This window comes from Pleurodeles waltl, chromosome 9 (genome assembly GCF_031143425.1).
Source record: "Pleurodeles waltl isolate 20211129_DDA chromosome 9, aPleWal1.hap1.20221129, whole genome shotgun sequence".
NCBI classification, from domain to species: domain Eukaryota; kingdom Metazoa; phylum Chordata; class Amphibia; order Caudata; family Salamandridae; genus Pleurodeles; species Pleurodeles waltl.
In genome coordinates this window covers 1193215571-1193235400 of record NC_090448.1, presented here as the reverse complement: position 1 = coordinate 1193235400, position 19830 = coordinate 1193215571, and the positions used below count along the sequence as shown (strand labels likewise).

Sequence of the window (19830 nt, the reverse complement as noted above, 5' to 3'; positions counted from 1 at the left end):
TTGCATGAGGCGAGACGCATGGTCGGTGTGGGGCACAAGGGTATGTACTTCCTGCCCCCCTCCTACCTGCACTGCACGGTGCATGAAGATGCAGGTTCATCAACATGTGTTTTCATATTTATCTCAATACTTTGTGAATGTAAATAACAATAAAACCTACTTTCAGACTGACAACCTGTCTTCCCGTCTCCCTCTTTCACGTCCAAACTATATGATTGTGTACAGCCTGCATTTCGCAAACAATGGGCGATTTGTATAGTCCATTGAGAGGTCTCCCCCCCCACCCCAGAAATGGATTGTTTCCTCCGCCCCTGGTGGCGAGGGTCTTGTAAGTGGCCTGGACCTCCATCAAGAGTTCCTCTCCTGCACTGCGGGGGCTGGTGCAGGGCAGCAGTGTACTCCCTCTCTGCCCTAGAGATTTACGTTAACAAAGCAGGCTATAGATATACTATCTGTTCAGTGGACCTAGTTATACCACTTGTTCCAAGGATTCGTCAAGGTGTTGGCAGCCCTGGTGGCACCTTCAGCACCTGTTCAAGGCGGGCATCAACAGTGCTCTTCAGCCTGCAGTATTCAGGTGTTGGCAGCCCTGGTGGCACCGTCAGCACCTGTTCAAGGCGGGCATCAACAGTGCTCTTCAGCCTGCAGTATTTAGGTGTCGGCAGCCTTGGTGGCACCTTCAGCACCTGTTCAAGGCGGGCATCAACAGTGCTCTTCAGCCTGCAGTATTTAGGTGTTGGCAGCCTTGGTGGCACCTTCAGCACCTGTTCAAGGCGGGCATCAACAGTGCTCTTCAGCCTGCAGTATTTAGGTGTTGGCAGCCCTGGTGGCACCCTCAGCACCTGTTCAAGGCGGGCATCAACAGTGATCTTCAGCCTGCAGTATTTAGGTGTTGGCAGCCTTGGTGGCACCTTCAGCACCTGTTCAAGGCGGGCTTCAACAGTGCTCTTCAGCCTGCAGTATTCAGGTGTCGTCAGCCCTGGTGGCACCTTCAGCACCTGTTCAAGGCGGGCATCAACAGTGCTCTTCAGCCTGCAGTATTTAGGTGTTGGCAGCCTTGGTGGCACCTTCAGCACCTGTTCAAGGCGGGCATCAACAGTGCTCTTCAGCCTGCAGTATTTAGGTGTTGGCAGCCCTGGTGGCACCTTCAGCACCTGTTCAAGGCGGGCTTCAACAGTGCTCTTCAGCCTGCAGTATTCAGGTGTCGTCAGCCCTGGTGGCACCTTCAGCACCTGTTCAAGGCGGGCATCAACAGTGCTCTTCAGCCTGCAGTATTTAGGTGTTGGCAGCCTTGGTGGCACCTTCAGCACCTGTTCAAGGCGGGCATCAACAGTGCTCTTCAGCCTGCAGTATTTAGGTGTTGGCAGCCCTGGTGGCACCTTCAGCACCTGTTCAAGGCGGGCTTCAACAGTGCTCTTCAGCCTGCAGTATTTAGGTGTTGGCAGCCCTGGTGGCACCGTCAGCACCTGTTCAAGGCGGGCATCAACAGTGCTCTTCAGCCTGCAGTATTTAGGTGTTGGCAGCCCTGGTGGCACCGTCAGCACCTGTTCAAGGCGGGCATCAACAGTGCTCTTCAGCCTGCAGTATTTATTTTTGAGTTTGTGCTGATTTGTTGATTGACTGTAATTCCGAATTCCGTATCTTCTGATTTCCAGAAGTACTTCACTCATAGAATATTATGAAACAACCTGTGGTATGTTCAGTGGTTCTGCTGAAGTAACACTTACTACAACGTGCAATTCACAAACCCACAGGTGGAAACCTACCCCTCATTTATGATTTCTGTGGAGAGATCTCCACGCTCCTCAGTTTTAGTTAGTAGTAAATGGGTGGTGACCGGGGGGGGTGATGTGACAATATGGGGAATTTCTGCTGCAATATGGAGTGACTTAGGGAAAAGTAAGGAGAGTAAAGACCTTTATACTCACAACTGCATTTCTAAAGTCACTACAGCCCTAAAGGTGACAGCACAGTAGTAAGTGTGCCAGCCTTGGAGTGATTGAGCAGCACACAGGGCACTCACAGGTACTGCAACGCACTCCCCTAGGCAGTAATGGAGCAGGTACTCAAAGAACACCCCATGGGTGAGAAGCGTTCTAGTTACAACTTCTAGTAACTTTACACTCGGAGACAGTGAAAAGTAGTGAAGCTTCTACGAAGTACGAGAGTAAATCCACACATGTAGTTTTACGCAGGTGTAAATGTGTATTTGTGAATAAGCCCCTTAGGTATAAACCTCCCCCTTGGTACACATGTGGATTCACATATGATTCAATTTACAGAAGCAAATTTAGCTTTGTGGATACTCCTCACTGCCAGTACCTCATACCTCACCCCCAGCCTCCCATGCCGCAGCACTTCACGCCTCACTGCCAGTACCTCATACCTCACCCCCAGCATCCCATGCCGCAGCACCTCACGCCTCACTGCCAGTACCTCATACCTCACTGCCAGCCTCCCATGCCTCAGCACCTCACGCCTCACTGACAGTGCCTCACACCTCACCCCTCACCCCCAGCCTCCCATGCCTCAGCACCTCACGCCTCACTGACAGTGCCTCACACCTCACCCCCAGCCTCCCATGCCTCAGCACCTCACGCCTCACTGCCAGTACATCATACCTCACCGCCAGCGTCCTATGCCTCAGCACCACACTGCCAGTACCTCATACCTCACCCCAGCCTCCGATGCCTCAGCACCTCACGCCTCACTGTCAGTACCTCACACCTCACTGCCAGCCTCCCATGCCTCAGCACCTCATGCCTCACTGCCAGTACCTCATACCTCACCCCCAGCCTCCCATGCCTCAGCACTTCATGCCTCACTGCCAGTACCTCACAACCACTCACGCCCAGCCTCCCATGCCTCAGCACCTCAGCCTCACTGCTAGTACCTCATACCTCACCGCCAGCCTCCCATGCCTCAGCACCTCACACCTCACTGCCAGTACCTCATACCTCACCCCCAGCCTCCCATGCCTCAGCACCTCACGCCTCACTATCAGTACCTCATACCGCACCCCAGTCTCCCATGCCTCAGCACTTCAAGCCTCACTGCCAGTACCTCATACCTCCCCGCCAGCCTCCCATGCCTCAGCACCTTACCCCTAACTGCCAGTACCTCATACCTCACCCCCAGCCTCCCATGCCTCAGCACCTCACTGCCAGTACCTCATAACTCACACCCAGCCTCCCATGCCTTAGCACCTCACGCATCACTGCCAGTGCCTCATACCTCACCCCCTGCCTTCCATGCCTCAGCACCTCACGCCTCACTGCCAGTACCTCACACCTCACCCCCAGCCCCCATGCCTCAGCATCTCATGCCTCACTGCCAGTACCTAATACCGCACCTCCAATCCCCCATGCCTCAGTACCTTAGACCTCACCCCAGCCTCCCATGCCTCAGCACCTCACTCCTCACTGCCGGTACCTTACACCTCATTGCCAGCCTCCCATGCCTCAGCACCGCACGCCTCACTGCCAGTACTTCAGACCTCACCCCAGCCTCCCATGCCTCAGCACCTCACGCCTCACTGCCAGTACCTCACACCTCATTGCCAGCCTCCCATGCCTCAGCACCTCACGCCTCACTGCCAGTACCTCATACCTCACCGCCAGCCTCCCATGCCTCAGCACCTTACGCCTCACTGCCAGTACCTCATACCTCACCGCCAGCCTCCCATGCCTCAGCACCTCAAGCCTCACTGCCAGTACCTCACACCTCACTGCCAGCCTCCCATGCCTCAGCACCTCACTGCCAGTACCTCATACCTCACTGCCAGCCTCCCATGCCTCAGCACCTCACGCCTCACTGCCAGTACCTCAGAACTCACTGCCAGCATCCCATGCCTCATCACCAGCACCTCATGCCTCACTTTCAGCTCCCAGTGCCTCTGCACCTCACGCCTCCCTGCCACAAATGTAGTGTGAGGCCTGGGGACGGGTACCCCCTCACTGTTTCTCTGTCTTTTGCACTACACCCTGTCTTTCTCTTTTGCTCTCACTCTCTGTTCTATGTGTGTTGCAGCCCGTCTATCTCATTCTCTCTCTCTGTCTCTCTTTCTCTCTGTCTCTCTCTATTCCCCTTCTCTGTCTCTCTCTCTCTCTCATCCCCCTCTGTCGCTTTCTCTCTTCCCCCCACCCTCCCTCTCAGAGATATATTTTGTGAGTATTCTTTTAGGGCCTCTTTCTCCCACTGTCCTGAAGAAGGCCAAAGTCAGAGGGGCGAAACGCGTCAGCATCCTATTTGGAGGGTCTTGTGAGGTGTGGAATCATTCCCAGCGATGCTGTAGTGCTCCGTCCTCCCCCGCTGCGGGCAGGATGTCCCTAAGAGCTGGAGGAGTGTGGGGAGCCTGCACCTGCCATGTGTCCCCCCTCGGCTGCCAGTCTGGGGGAGTCAGGGTCACATCGGGATATATGTGCAGTCTGTGACATCGATGCTGGCTGCGGTGAGGAGGGGCCCGGGAGACCCTGAACATAGAACACTGTCTCTGGTGCTCACTCCACCCACATAAAGGGGGTGATTCTAACCCCGGCGGGTCGGCGGGAGCACCGCCGACAGACCGGCGGTGCCCCGCAGGGCATTCTGACCGCGGCGCTTTGGCCGCGGTCAGTGCAGGAAAACCGGCGGTCTCCCGCCGGTTTTCCGCTGCCCCTTGGAATCGCCGAGGGGATTCCGACCCCCCCTACCGCCATCCAGTTCCCGGCGGTCCGCCCGCCGGGAACCGGATGGCGGTAGGGGGGGTCGCGGGGCCCCTGGGGGCCCCTGCAGTGCCCATGCCACTGGCATGGGCACTGCAGGGGCCCCCGTAAGAGGGCCCCTAAATGTATTTCACTGTCTGCTGCGCAGACAGTGAAATACGCGACGGGTGCAACTGCACCCGTCGCACAGCTTCCACTCCGCCGGCTCGATTCCGAGCCGGCTTCATCGTGGAAGCCTCTTTCCCGCTGGGCTGGCGGGCGGCCGCCCGCCAGCCCAGCGGGAATGTCAGAATTACCGCTGCGGTCTTTCGACCGCGGAACGGTAACCTGACAGCGGGACTTTGGCGGACGGCCTCCGCCGCCCGCCAAGGTCAGGATGAGGGCCAAAGTGTCTAAAGATCTCCCCTTGCAGTCCTTTCATTTGAGGACTTGTTCCCCAGTTACACCCCTCCATCCCCGGGGGTGTCTGCAAACCCCGATGGTGTGAGAGCTGCGCTCACTACTCCGCACGAGGCTCTGGGAGTCACTCGTCCTCCTTCACTCACTTTTACAGGAGCACCTGGGGCATTTCTCATATTTAGCTTTACCTCTCCGCTTGGTTTTTGCGCGCGAGAAAGTGTCACTCATAGTCATTGAATGTCACTCATAGTTATTGAATGTCACTCATAGTCATTGAATGTCACTCATAAGCACTCTGCACTTTTAAAAATTACACACATAAGCAATGCAAACCTTGGCAGCTATGTCTCTCACTCGCTCTCCATTTCTCTCTCTCTTCCCCTCTCCCCCCCCCTCTCTCTCACCCTCTGTTTCTCCCTCTCTCTCTCCCTCTCTCCCCGTCACTCCCCCCTCTCTCTCTCTCTCTCTCTCTCTGTCTCGCCTTCTCGCTCTGTCTCTCTCTCTCTCTCCCCCTGTCTCTCCCCCTCTCTCTCTGTCTCGCCTTCTAGCTCTGTCTCTCTCGCCCTCTTTCTCTCCCCCCTCTCCCTCTCTCTCCTCTCTCTCTCTCCCCCCTCTGTCTCTCCCCATCTCTCTCTCTCTCTATCACTCACTCTTTGTCTCTACCTCTCTTTCTCTCTCTCTCTCTCTCTCTCTCTCTCTCTCTCTCTCTCTCTCTCTCTCTCTCTCTCCCCCTCTCTCTGTCTCTCTCTCTCTCCCTCTCTCTCTGTCTCGCCTTCTCGCTCTCTCTCCCTCTGTCTCTCCCCATCTCTCTCTCTATCACTCACTCTTTGTCTCTACCTCTCTTTCTCTCTCTCTCTCTCTCTCTCTCTCTCTCTCTCTCTCTCTCTCCCCCTCTCTCTGTCTCTCTCTCTCTCCCTCTCTCTCTGTCTCTCTCTCTCTCCCTCTCTCTCTGTCTCGCCTTCTCGCTCTCTCTCCCTCTGTCTCTCCCCATCTCTCTCTCTATCACTCACTCTTTGTCTCTCTCTCTCTGAGGTCCCTTGCCCTGTCTCCTTCCCTATTTCCCCATGTGTCTCACCCTCTTTCTCCTAATCTCTCTCTCCCCTCTCTCCCTCTGTCTCTCCCCTCTCTCCCTCTGTCTCTTTCTTTCTCTCTCTCTCTCGCTGTCTCTCCCCCCCCTCTCTGTTGCTTCTGCTCACCCTGGATGTCTTACGCCCTAACCCTGTCTCCTTCCCTCTCTCCCTCTGTCTCTCTCTCTCTCTCTATCTCTCTCTCTCTCTCTCTCTCCCCCCTCTCTCTCTCTCTCTCTCTATATCTCTCTCTCTGTCACTCTGTTGCTTCTGTTTTCCTCGAAGGTCCCTTGCCCTGTCTCCTTCCCTATTTCCCCTTGTGTCTCACCCTCTTTCTCCTAATCTCCCTCTCCCCCTCTGTCTCTTTCTTTCTCTCTCTCTCTCGCTGTCTCTCCCCCCCCTCTCTGTTGCTTCTGCTCACCCTGGATGTCTCACGCCCTAACCCTGTCTCCTTCCCTCCCTCTCTCTGTCTCTCCTCTTTCTCTCTCTCCCTCTCTCTGTCTCCCCCACTGTCTCTCCCTCTCTTTTGCTTCTGCTCTCCCTGGATGTCTCACGCGCTAACCCTTTCTCCTTCATCCCCCAGGGCCCCCCAGGCCTGTCAGAGCAGCATCTCAGGGCCCTGCTGTCGGAGTGCTGGAGCCAGAGGGGGGGCAGCACCGTCTCCCTCCCGGTGCCTGAGGCCCAGAGCCCCCCCATGGGAGGCCTGGACACCCCTCACGCCTCTGGGACCAGGGAGGAGGAGGAAGCGTCAGGAATCGGGAGCCCATCCAGGGATGGAGGTGACGACGGAGATAGCGCCCAGCTCGGATACTACATGGCCCAGGCGCTACGTGTGAGACAGTTCAGCAAACCTTCCTTCCTGGCGGAGCCGCCCACGTGTCCAGACGCAGACGAAGAGGGCGGCGGGGAGACCCTGGAGGGGCCCGGAGGAGGTGAGACCCCTGAGAGGATGTGAGACCCCTGAGAGGGGGTGAGACCCCCTGAGACGGCGGGTGGGGCTGGAGGAGGTGAGACCCCTGAGAGGGCTGGATGAGGGGAGAGACCCTTGGGAGTGTGTGAGGCACTGGGGTGGAGGAGGTGAGTCCCCCTGAGACGATGGGTGGGGCTGGAGGAGATGAGACCTCTGAGAGGGTGGCAGAAGTGGTGGGGGCTGGAGGAGGTGAGACCCCTGTGAGGGTGGGGGGCTGGAGTTTGAGACCCCTGGGAGGACTGAGGAGGTGAGACCCCTGAGAGGGGTGAGGCACGGGGGAGGATGGGTGGAGGTGGTGATACCCTTGAGAGGATGTGAGACCCCTGAGACGGCTGAGAAGGTGAAACCCCTGAAAGGGTGTGTGGCACTTGAGGGGGGGGGCTGAAGGAGGTGAGACCCCTGAGAGGGCTGGATCAGGGGAGAGACCCCTGAGAGTGTGTGAGACACTGGGGGTTGGAGGAGGGGAGACCCCCTGAGAGGGCTGAAGGAGGTGAGACCCCCTGAGAGGGTGGGTGGGGCTGGAGGAGATGAGACCTCTGAGAGGGTGGCAGGAGGGGTCGGGGCTGGAGTAGGTGAGACCCCTGAGAGGATGGGTGGGTTGGGGGTGAGACCCCTGAGAGGGTGTGATGCACAGGAGGATGGGACCTGGAGGAGGTGAGACCCCTGAGAGGATGGGGGGGAGGCTGAAGGGGGTGAGACCCCTGAGAGGGTGAGGCATGGGAGGACGGGACCTGGAGAAAGTGGGATCCCGGCGAGGGCTGGATGAGGGGAGAGACCCCTGAGAGTGTGTGAGGCACTGTGGGGGTGAAGGAGGGGAGACCCCCTGATAGGGCTGGAGGAGGTGAGACCCCCCGAGACGGTGGGTAGGGCTGGAGGAGATGAGACCCCTGAGAGGGCTGGAGGACGTGAGATCCCTGAGAGGATGGCATGAGTGGTGGGGGCTGGAGGAGGTGAGACCCCTGAGAGGATGGGTGAGCTGGAGGGAGTGAGACCCCTGAGAGGGTGTGGGGCACGGGAGTAGGGGGACCTGGAGGGGGTAGACCGCTGAGAGGGCTGAAGGAGGTGAGGCCCCTGAGAGAGTGGGTGGGCTGAAGGGGGTGAGACCCCCGAGAGGGTGTGATGCACGGGAGGAGGGGGCCTGGAGGAGGGGAGAGCCATGAGAGAGCTTGAGGGGGTGAGACCCCTGGGAGGGTGGGTGGTAGAAGGGGTTGGGGTAGGAGGGGGTGAGACCACTGAGAGGGTGGGAGGCACAGGAGGAAGGCTGGGGAAGTCGAGAGACCCCGGAAGTGAGACCCTTGAGGGTGAGAGTGATGGGGGCGGACGGGTCATAGACCCCTGAGAGGTTGGGAGGCAGAGGAGGTGAGAGAGCCCGGAGCGGGCGTGAGGCACGTAGAGGGGCTGGAGGGAGCGAAAGACCCCTGAGAGGATGTGATGTGTGAGGCCCCTCAAGGGAGTGGAAGGGGTGACACCCCTGAGTGGGTAAGGTGTGTGAGATACGTGAAGAGGCTGAAGAAGGTGAGACCCTGAGAGTAGGGTGGGCAGGACACCGGTGGGGGAACAGTAGGTGGTGAGACCCCTGAGAGGGTGTGATGTGCGAGGCACAGAAAGGGAGTGGAAGGGTGGAGACCCCTGAAATGGTGACGTCTGTGAGGCAACTGAGGAGGCTGCAGAATGTGAGACCCCTGAGAGGATGGGGGGAGGGAGGCCGAAGGCGGTGGGACCTCTGAGAGGGTGTGAGGCATGGGAGGACGGGACCTGGAGGAAGTGGGACCCCTGAGAGGGCTGGATGAGGGGAGAGACCCCTGAGAGTGTGTGAGGCACTGGGGGGGGGGGGGGTGAAGGAGGGGAGACCCCCTGATAGGGCTGGAGGAGGTGAGACCCCCCGAGACGGTGGATGGGGCTGGAGGAGATGAGACCCCTGAGAGTGCTAGAGGACGTGAGACCCCGGAGAGGATGGGTGAGCTGGAGGGAGTGAGACCCCTGAGAGGGTGTGGGGCACGGGAGTATGGGACCTGGAGGGGGGTAGACCGCTGAGAGGGTAAGGTGTGTGAGATACGTGAAGAGGCTGAAGAAGGTGAGACCCTGAGAGTAGGGTGGGCAGGACTCCGGTGGGGAATAGTAGGTGGTGAGACCCCTGAGAGGGTGTGATGTGCGAGGCACAGAAAGGGAGTGGAAGGGTGGAGACCCCTGAAATGGTGACGTCTGTGAGGCAACTGAGGAGGCTGCAGAATGTGAGACCCCTGAGAGGGCGACGTGTGTGAGGCCCCTGAGGAGACTGCAGAAGGTGAGACCCCCTGAGACGGTGGGTGGGGCTGGATGAAGTGAGACCCCTGAGAGGGTGGCAGGAGTGGTGGGGGCTGGAGGAGGTGAGACCCCTGAGAGGGTGTGAGACAGGGGAGGAGGGGAACTGGAGGGGGGTAGACCCCTGCGAGGGGTGGAGGAGGCGATACCCCTGAGAGGATGATTGGGCTGGAGGGGGTGAGACCCCTTAGAGAGTAAGGCGTGAGAGACACCTCAGGAGGTTGCAGAATGATAGACCAGTGAGAGGGTGACGCGTGTGAGACACCTGAGAGGTTGAGGTGTGTGAGTGTAGGAAAGTCACTCTTTGGCATGGTCACTCCCACGTTTTGCCCGCTGTCAGTGTGCTTAGACTGTTTTCACTGGGATCCTGCTAACCAGGACCCCAGTGATGTGCTCTCTCCTCTAAATTTGGTTGCTTTGGTCCCCTTTACACCCCACAGTTGCCACACTGGTGCGCCCATATAAGTCCCTAGTATATGGTACTTAGGTACCCAGTACATTGGGGCACCAGGAGTTCTCCATGGGCTGCAGCATGTATTATGCCACCCATGGGAGGCCATGCAAAGTGTGTCTGCAGGCCTGCCGTTGCAGCCTGCGTGAAAGGGTGCATGCACCCTCTCACTACTGGTCACTAAGTCATCCCTATAGCAGGCCCTCCTAGCCCAGAAGGCAGGGTGCAGGTCCCTGTGTGTGAGGACACCCCTGCATGAACAGAGGTGGCCCCGCAAACAACAGCTCCAATGCACTGGCCTTTGTAAGTGCAGCGAAGCCATTTTAACCGTTTACCGGCCACAGGTACCTGTGGTCCAGCTATATAATGGTATCTCCGAGCCTAGGCATGTTTGTTATCAACCATGCCTGCATTATACCCCAGTACTGATGCCATCATTGGTGGCATGATTCCATGCACTCTGGGGGCTCCTTAGAGGATCCCCCAGTTCTGCTCCTGCCAGTTTTCCGGGGTCTGCAGGTGACCCACTCTCCTGGCAGCCTCTCAGGCAGGATTCTGCCCTCCTGCTGCTTGACCAGCTCGAGCAGGTGAAGGAAGACAGAGGATTTCCTGTAGGAAAGGGGTGCAACCTTTTCTCCTTTGGAAATAGTTGTTACATGGCTGGGGGGGTAGCCTCCCCATGCCACTGGACTGCTTTGAAGGGCACATGTGGTGCCCTCCTCGCAAAGTTCGGTATGCACTAGTCCAGGGACCGCTGCTCCCCGCTCTGGTGTGAAACACAAAGGAAAGGGGAGTGACCACTCCCCTGCCCAGCTCCACCCCTAGGGTGGTGCACAGAGCTCCCCCAGGTGGCCACTTAGTTTTGCCGTCTTGAAACCAAGATGTGTAGATGCCTCTGGGAGCATCTGACTGGGTAGGCCAGGTAGCTGACGTCAGTGACCCCTCCTGATAGGTGGTCATCCCAGAGTGACCAAATCCCTTTTTTGGGTTATTTAGGGACTCCCTTGAGGGTGGATCCCCACTTCATCGTGCAAGACTCCACTAGGTCTCCTCTGCAAAAGACATCTGCTCCTGGCCTCCGGAACCACTGCTGGGCAACAGAGGGACCGAACAAGACTGCGCAGCCTGAAAAGACGTATCCTTGCAACATTGTTTCAGTGGCTCCTGCCAGCATTCTGCAACATTTCCAAGGCTGTGCAACCTCGGGTTGGCAAGACCTCGACTGCACTAGGAAGCAAGAAGGAATCTCCTTTGGACCGAAGGAGACACTCCCCTGCATCCGCAGGCACCTAAGGCAATGACCTCTGGTTGGTAGGATCTTCTGTCTTCAGGATCTGTGAAGATTCTCCAACACAGGTTCTGAGGGGGTCCTCTGGGTCCTCTCTGCCTTCTTTCCAATGTGGAAGACGGTGAGCCCTTGCCTCTGCCACTGGGACAAAATCCCTGGGCACCGCCAATTGCTGCACCAATCAAGGTTTGTTAACTCCTGTCCAGAGGGATCTTTAGACTCCAAATAGCCCGCGCCCCAGCACTCTACCTCTGCTGTTCCAGCCACGTGGGACTCCTCTCCAGGTGTGCTGACTGGGCCTCCTGCTACTTGCTGTGCCTGCTGCCAGTGGGCCGCTCGCGGGGGCTCCAACTGCTTCTGCTGGCTCTTCTGTCTTCTGAGGGTCAGCCCAGACTCCCTCTAAGGGTCGAGTCCCCAGGACCTTGCTGGTCCTCTTCAGCTCTGCAAATCCTCCATAGTTCCAGTTGCATTTGCATGTGCTTGTTGGTGGCCATCCTGACCACTGACCCGTCTGCAATTCGGCGACTGATTAGGGACAGCTCCTAGGTGACTTCAGGGACTCCTCTGCAGCTCCTGGACCCCGCAGCTAGACTTCCTTCATCACTGTTGACCGTATCTTCACCCTCAGAAGGGTGGGCATTGCCTCCTGCCCCACCTGGACACTCATGCTTTGTCTGGACTCTGTCCCTTCCTTTCACAGGTCCTTTTCTTCTGGAATCCAGCATTGGGTTCCATCGACCTGGTCCTGCTTTTGCAATACTCCATTTACGAATCCTCTTGTTAGCCTATGGGTCGACCAGGTAACTTACTTCAGCTCTCCTGGTCGATAGGACTCTTCTAGATTCTTACTTCTTGGGGTACCACGCTCTCCCAGTTCTTGGCTAACCACTCCATATCCTCTGATGGGGGACCCATTCTCTATTCCACTTTTTTATTATATGGTTTGGCCCCTGTAGGAAAGTAGCCTCTTTCTAGCATGGTTACCCCCCACTTTTGGCCTGTTTGTGAGTGTGTGTCAGTGTGTTTTTACTGTCTACCTGGGATCCTGCTAGTCAGGACCCCAGTGCTCATAGTTTGTGGCCTGAATGTGTATGCCTGTGTGGTGCCTAACTGTGTCACTGAGGCTCTGCTAATCAGAACCTCAGTGCTCATGCTCTCTCTGCTTTTAAATTTGTCACTGTAGGCCAGTGCCTACATTTACCAATTTCAGTTGGCACACTGGACCCACCCTTATAAGTCCCTAGTATATGATACCTCGGTACCCAGGGCATTGGGGTATGAAGAGATCCATATGGTCTGCAGCATTTATTTTGCCACCCATAAGGAGCTCAGACAAACCCATAGACAGGACTGCCACTGCAGCCTGAGTGAAATAACGCACACGCTATTTCACAGCCATTTTCACTGCACTCAAGTAACTTATAAGTCACCTATATGTCTAACCTTCATTTGCTGAAGGTTAGGTGCAGAGTTACTAAGTGTGAGGGCACCCTGGCACTAGCAAAGGTGCCCTCAAATAGTTCAAGGCCATTTCCCCGGAATTTGTGAGTGCGGGGACGCCATTACACGCGTGCACTACATATAGGTCAATACCTAGATGTAGCTTTACAATGGTAACTCCGAATATGGCCATGTAACATGTCTAAGATCATGGAATTGTCCCGTATTCCAAATCTGGTATTGGGGAGCCAGTTCCTAAATCCTGGAGACTCCACTATGGACCCCCAGTACTGCCAAACCGGCTCTCTGAGGCTTGCACTGCAGCTACAGCTGCTGCCACCTCACAGACAGGGTTCTGCCCTCCTGCCCAGCCCAGTGCTGGAACTCGTGGCGATCCGACTAGCATTGAAAGTCTTTCTACCCTACATCAAGAGAAGGCTAGGGCAGGTGTTCATGGACAACACCACCGCCATGTGGTACTGCAGCAAACATGGCAGGGTGGGGTCGTGGACCCTTTGTCAAGAGGCCCTGTGTCTCTGGACAGGGCTGGAACAGCAGGGCAGATACTGGGTGGTTCATTATCTGGCGGGCTGCCAGAACACCAGAGTGGACAAACTTAGCTGTCACTGCCTAGCAGATCACAAATGGCGCTTCCATCCGGAGGTCGCGCAAGGTCTTTTTCTGCAGCGGGGAGAGCCTTGGGTAGATCTGTTTGCCTCTGCCAAGAGTGAGCAATGTCAGTTTCCAAGGCAGATATCGCTCAGAGACGTTTTTCAGCTCGAATGGAGCTCAGGCCTCCTGTACGCCTTTCTGTCCATTCCACTCCTGCCCAAAATTCTCAGGAAGATCAGGAATGACCAGGCCCACATAATTCTTGTGGCTCCGGACTGGCCATGGAAAGTCTGGTATCCCAGGCTTCTGTAATTGAGCACTGATCCTGTGATCAGGCTGCCCTTTCGGGAGGATCTTCTGTCGCAGGGGAGGATTCTCCACCCTAACCTATCAACCCACTGCCTTCTTGCATTGCGATTGAGCGGCAACAGTTGACAGCTTTCCATCCTCCTCCTGAAGTCCGTAATGGCATTCTGGCAGCCAGGCGTCCCACTTCTCACCCTTGCCCAGCAGGGCTCTGCTTGGGTACCCTGGAGGGTTACCTTTCTGTTCTGTCTGCCTTCTCACAGCTGCCTGAGCAGCCCTCTTTCAGTTTCCTATTGTAAATAGATTCTTTAAAGGTCTTGTACATATGTTCCCCACTTCATCTTTACTCAGGACTCAGTGGGACCTTAATTTGGTTCTTAGTTTTTAATGTGTGCGCCTTTCAAGCCTATACACAATTGTCCCTTCTGGCTGCTCACACTCAAAACAGCATCTCTCATGACAATTTCATCTTCCCAGGGGGTGAGTGAACTGCAGGCTTTGTCATCCAAGCCTCCATACTTGTGTGTTTTTACAGACAAACTGGGGCTTCACACTAAGGCCTTTTCCTTCTGAAAGTGGTGACACCATATCATGTGGGTCAATCTGTCACCTTGCCAACTTGCTTTGCTCCTCCACATCCCTCCAAAGAAGAAGAGCAACTCCACTGTCAGGACCCAAAGTGAGCATTGTTGTTCTACCTTGACCTCACAAAAGTGTTCCAGGTGGACAGCCAACTCTTGGTAGGGTATGTCAGTGTGAAGAAAGGTTGGGCGGTGCAGAAATGAACCATCTCTCAGTGGCTACGCACTGACCAAGAAGCGATCCCCTGAGGATTTGCGGGCTCATCCCACAAGAGCCAAAGCTGAAACCACTGCATTAGCACATGGACTCCCAGTCCTGGACATCTGCCAGGCAGCAACGTGGCCATCCCTGCAAACGTTTACAAAACACTACTGCCCTAACAGTCAGGTCCACAGGGATGGGTATTTCACCCATTCGGACCTGCAGGACTTCCTACTTTAACAAATTAGTCTGCAGCCCACCACCAGGAATGGTATTGCTTGGGTATCTATTCAAAGGTATGGAATCTGCGGCTACAAGTCTCTATCAGAGAAACAATTTACTTACCTTTGGTAACACCTCATCTGGTAGAGACAACACCTAGCTGCAGACTCCTTATCGACCCACCTGTCCTCCCTGCTTTACAGATAGATTTCTAGGGCTAAGGATACTCCCTTTCAGGGCCCTAGTTTGTACACTTAATGGCTCCGTGCTTCTTGCGTGGAAAGTTGTGAAAAAGTAACAGACGTCAGTGCGCCGAGGTGGTGCCTATGTAAGTGGCCACAATGTCACTTCCAGCTTGAATGACGCCAACGACACCACGCAGAACCGATCAGTGCCACCTACTGTGGGGTACTGTGTAGGAAGCTGGCCTGGTGTGTGGTGGGCACCGACGGTGTTATCACCTTATACCAGGCCCAGGTATCCCCTCTTCGTGTAATGTAGTCAGTGTCTAGGAAGCCAGGGCTCTCTATAGGTAGCTGTGGATGAGCAGCCAAGGCTTATCTAGGAAACATGCAAAGCTCATGCAATACCACTGTAGTCACACAGTACTCCCACATGAAAGAAAACACTCAGTGTTACAAAAATAAAGGTACTTTAGTATTGTAACACAAATACTAAAATACTGTATAGGCAATGCTCCAATAGGAGGTAAGTAAGCACACTATTGTATACACATGAATAATCAGTAAATAGCATAGAAAACAATAGGCATTGGTAAAAGCAACAGCAAATAGTGAGGGCCCTAGCGGAGTGTAGGACCATATACTAAAAAAGTGGAATGTGAAAGGCAGTCCCCCACCCAAGGAAGAGGAATCAGTGGAAGGGAGCTGGAGGAACTAGGAACCACAAGGGGTGAGTACCAGAGAGGAGAGGTAAGTACCTGGTTTTCCCCAAACCCCACAGGAAGACTTTGGAAAGGATTGTGCAAGACTCAACCAAGACTGGAAGAAACCAAGTGTTGATCCTGACAGAAGAGGCCCTGCAAAGGAAGGGGACCAAGTCCAGTTCGAGTTGGAGCATCCCGTTGTGGCAGTTCCACTACCCACCCTTCGGTGGACGGAGGAAAAGGTCGATAGTGGGCGAAGAATTTCAGCAGCACAGGAAGCCGAAGAGGAGTCCCAGAAGTGATGCCAGTGATGTCCCATGTCGGCGGTCGAGATGCAGTCGGTCAGTGGTGCTGGAAACCCACCACAATCCTTTACAAATGCAAGAGTTGGAGAAGAAGGCTTGCAAGGCTGAAGAGAACCAGCAAGGAGGACTCAACTCATGGAGGGTAGTCTTGGGTGACCTCAGCAGCTGGAAGAGTTACAAGAAGAGGCCAAACCCCCCGCGTACAACCCACTGGCTGCAGGTACAGGAGTCGCCGTGAGGCCCACTCAGCACACCTGGAGGAGTGTCCCACGTTCTGGAGCAGAAAGCAGGAGGCTGTGCGTTGCAGGAAGAAGTGCTAGGGGCCGGGGCTACACAGAGCCTGAAGATACCTTGGAGGAGGAGCAAAGGAGCAAACAACCCTTGGTAGCTACAACAATCGCGGTGCACAGGGGTACTGTTTTGCAAGGAGAGGCAAGGGCTAACATTCTCCCAAGTTGGACAGCTGGTAGAGAGGCCCTAGCGGACCACTCTAGACCACCACCTGTGATGCAGGATCCACACAGTTCCAGAGGAGAGCAGATAAACACAGCTGGTCTTTGTTCCAGTTGGTGCCTGCGGATGCAGGGGAGCAAATCCTTCACTCCAAGGGAGTTTCCTTCCTAATTCTTGTGCAGGCTGAAGACTCGCTGCCCTCAGAGGATGCACAACCAGGGAAATGTTGTAGTTGCTGAAAGGAGCCAGAGAAGCAATGTTGCAGTGCGGAGTTGATGCTGAAGTTGCAGATTGTTGGTTCCTGAAGAGTCCAGATGCAGTTCCAGTGACCAGAAGATGAAGTAAACAATGCAGAGGAGTCCTGCTGGAATCTTGCACTTCGACTCTGAGGACCCACCCAAGAGGGAGACCCTAAATAGCCCTTAAAGGGGGTTTGGTCACCTGCAAGTTGACTACCTATTAGGAGGGGGCTGTGACATCACCTGCCTGACCTGGCCACTTAGATGCTCCCAGGGGCCTCTGCATATCTTGGATTCAATATGGCAGAACCAAGTGGCCACCTGGAGGAGCTCTGGGCACCACCCCTAGGGTGGTGTTGACAGGGGAGTGGTCACTCCCCTTTCCTTTGTCCAGATTCGCACCAGAGCTGGGACTGGGTGTGCCTGGACTGGTGCAAGTTGGTTTATGCAAGAAGGGCACCAAATGTGCCCTCCCAGCATACGGGTGGCTTAGTAGCTACCCCTCCCAAGCCATGTCATACCTATTTCTATGGGGAGAGGGTGTTGCCTCCCTCTCCGATAGGAAATCATTTGTTATGTCCTCCTCTGCTTGAGCTGGATAAGCAGCAGGAGGGCAGAAACCCATTGAGGAGGGTGGCAGCAGCGGGGGCTGCTTGCAAAATCCTAGAAGACTGGTAGGAACAATACTGGGGAGTCCTCTAGGGAGCCCCTAGAGTGCATTTAATCGTACAACCAATACTGGCAATAGTATTAGGGTATGATTCTGACATGTTTGATACCAAACATGCCCAGGTTCGGAGTTATTATGTAGCTGGACCATAGGTAGTGACTTGTGTCCAGTACAGGAGTAAAATGGCTTCTCAGCACTTATGAAGTCTAGTGTAATGGAGCTGGAGTTCGTGGGGGCACCTCTGCTCATGCAGGGGTGCCCTCACACTCAGGTACCTGCCCTCTGGAATAGGATGGCCTTCCACAGGGGTGACTTAAAGTGACCTTGTGCAGTGTCCTTTTGTGAAAGGGTGCAATGGGAGGCCTGCAGAAGTCTTTGCATGGGCTCCCATGGGTGGCACAATACATGCTGCAGCCCATGGGAACCCCTGGTGCCCTAATGCACTGGGTACCCAAGTACCATATTCTAGGGAGTAATGGGGGCACCAGTATGCCTATTGTGGGGTGTGCAGTGTCCTTGACAACCAAATGTAGATGGCGAGAGCACAGTCACTGGGGTCCTGGTTAGCAGGATCCCAGTGAATACGGTCAAAACACACTAACAGCAGGCAAAAAGTAGGGGTAACCATGCCAAAAAGAGGGTACTTTCCCACATACCGCTCAAGCAAAAATCTTCCCGATCCAGTCTGATGCTGGGGAAATTCCAAGGCAAGGAATCTGCAGCTAGATAGTGCGTTACAGAAGGTAAGTTTTTTGTTCGTTACCACTGCTGAGAGAGGGAGGGACATTATGATCCAGTCGAGGCTCTGCCTTTTGTGAATCATGGCCCCTCCTGTCAATAAGGTGAAGTTAATCTTTGAGGCTGTTCTGTTATTCTCGGAGATGAAAGGTCTGATGATGGAGGCTGCTGTAGCCCCTCGGTTGATATTTGTGAGTAGTGTGAGGAACTGGTTTTCATCTTATGTAGAAAACAAAGCTTTTTTCACAGATTTCCTGATTCCCTTTTTTCTGATCTCCTTGTTGATTTTTTTCAGATGACTTTGAACTTGAAGATGTTGCAGGTGACTGATCCCAGTGTGCTTCGAAGTTCTCAAACTGCTTCTGTCTTCCCATCATTCCCCTGAACTGTCAGTCTCTAGCTGGAACAAACATCTCCTTCTGTGTCTGCTGGGGGGTTGCTGGACCTGCAGGACTCCATGAACACATTCCTGAGTCTTCCAGGATCCACCAATCACAGCCAGGGCCTCCCTGGGAGAACTGATAGAGCCCGTGGAGGAAGCCCTCACAGTCACAGGACAGGGCCCCGTCAGTCACTGGCTGCCAAGGACCAGATACAGGCTCAGATCCAGTCATTCACAGGCTGTCCAGGTCCCGGCCAGACTGAAAGTAACTTGAACATTTCATTCAGGTTTTTGTGATTTTATACCATCTTTGATGTTTGCCTTTGTAGCATCATTTTTAAATTTCCTGTGAGAGCTAATGGTAGATTGGTGTGAATAAATATTCAGTTTATCTGCATTTCACAACTCAGTCATTTCTAATCTGTATCAGATTGTGTTCCACATGTAAATACACTTAAGGATTCTGACCGCATCCCAACTTGCCACTTGGTTATAAACTACCTGCAGCATGTCTGCTCTGGCTGGTGCTTGGTTTTCACTTGTCCCAGATGATTCTTTTTTTACTTTTCAAACTTTCATCGCTGGTTAGCTGCTGTTCTGTATTTTATTGATCAGTGTGACGTACTGTGTGCCTGTAGGAAGCTGGCCCAGTGTGTGATTGACACCTATGGTGTTAGACCTTATACCAGGTCCAGGTATCCCCTATTAGTGAGGTGTAGGCAGTGTCTAGAAGCCAGGCTGTGAGAAAGTAGCCTCTTTCTAGCATGGTTACCCCCACCTTTGGCCTGTTTGTGAGTGTTCGTCAGTGTGTTTTTACTTTTTCACTAGGATCCTGCTAGCCAGGACCCCATTGCTCATAGATAAAAACCCATATGTCAGTATGTTTTGCCTGTCTCACTGAGATCCTGCTAGCCAGGACCTCAGTGCTCATAGTTTGTGGCCTAATGTGTACACCTGTGTGGTGCCTAACTGTGTCACTGAGGCTCTGCTAACCAGAACCTCAGTGCTTATGCTCTCTCTGCTTTTAAATGTGTCACTATAGGCTAGTGACTTCATTTACCAATTTCAATTGGCACACTGGATCCCCCTTTTAAGTCCCTAGTATATGGTACCTAGGTGCCCAGGGCATTGGGGTTCCAGGAGATCCTTATGGGCTGCAGCATTTCTTTTGCCACCCATAGGGAGCTCACACAAACCCTTCCACAGTCCTGCCATTGCAGCCTGTGTGAAATAGTGCACACGGTATTTCACAGCCATTTTCACTGCACTTGAGTACTTTATAAGTCACCTATATGTCTAACCTTCACTTGCTGAAGGTTAGGTGCAAAGTTACTAAGAGTGAGGGCACCCTTCCACTAGAAAAGGTACCCCCATATAGTTCAGGGCCCATTCCCGGGACTTTGTTAGTGCGGGGACACCATTATACGCGTGCACTATATGTAGGTCAATACCTATATGTAGCTTCACATTGGTAACCCTGAATATGGACATGAAAGGTGTCTAGGATCATGGAATTGTCCCCCATTCCAAATCTGGTATTGGGGAGCCAATTCCATGCATTGTGGGGGCTCCACCATGGACCCCCAGTACTGCCAAACCAGCTCTCTGAGGCTTG

General features: G+C 54.5%; 1 protein-coding gene across 1 annotated transcript in view; it reads left to right on the top strand.

Moving 5' to 3' along the window:
• Positions 1–18612, top strand: part of FSIP1 (fibrous sheath interacting protein 1) — a 577935-nt gene extending 559323 nt beyond the window's left edge. The window contains exons 11-12 of the mRNA XM_069209159.1: positions 6753–7101; positions 18129–18612. Of these exons, the coding sequence (XP_069065260.1) occupies positions 6753–7101; positions 18129–18163 (384 nt within the window). The 3' untranslated portion in view covers positions 18164–18612. The remainder of the gene's footprint in view (positions 1–6752; positions 7102–18128) is intronic.
• Positions 18613–19830: the final 1218 nt, after the last annotated feature.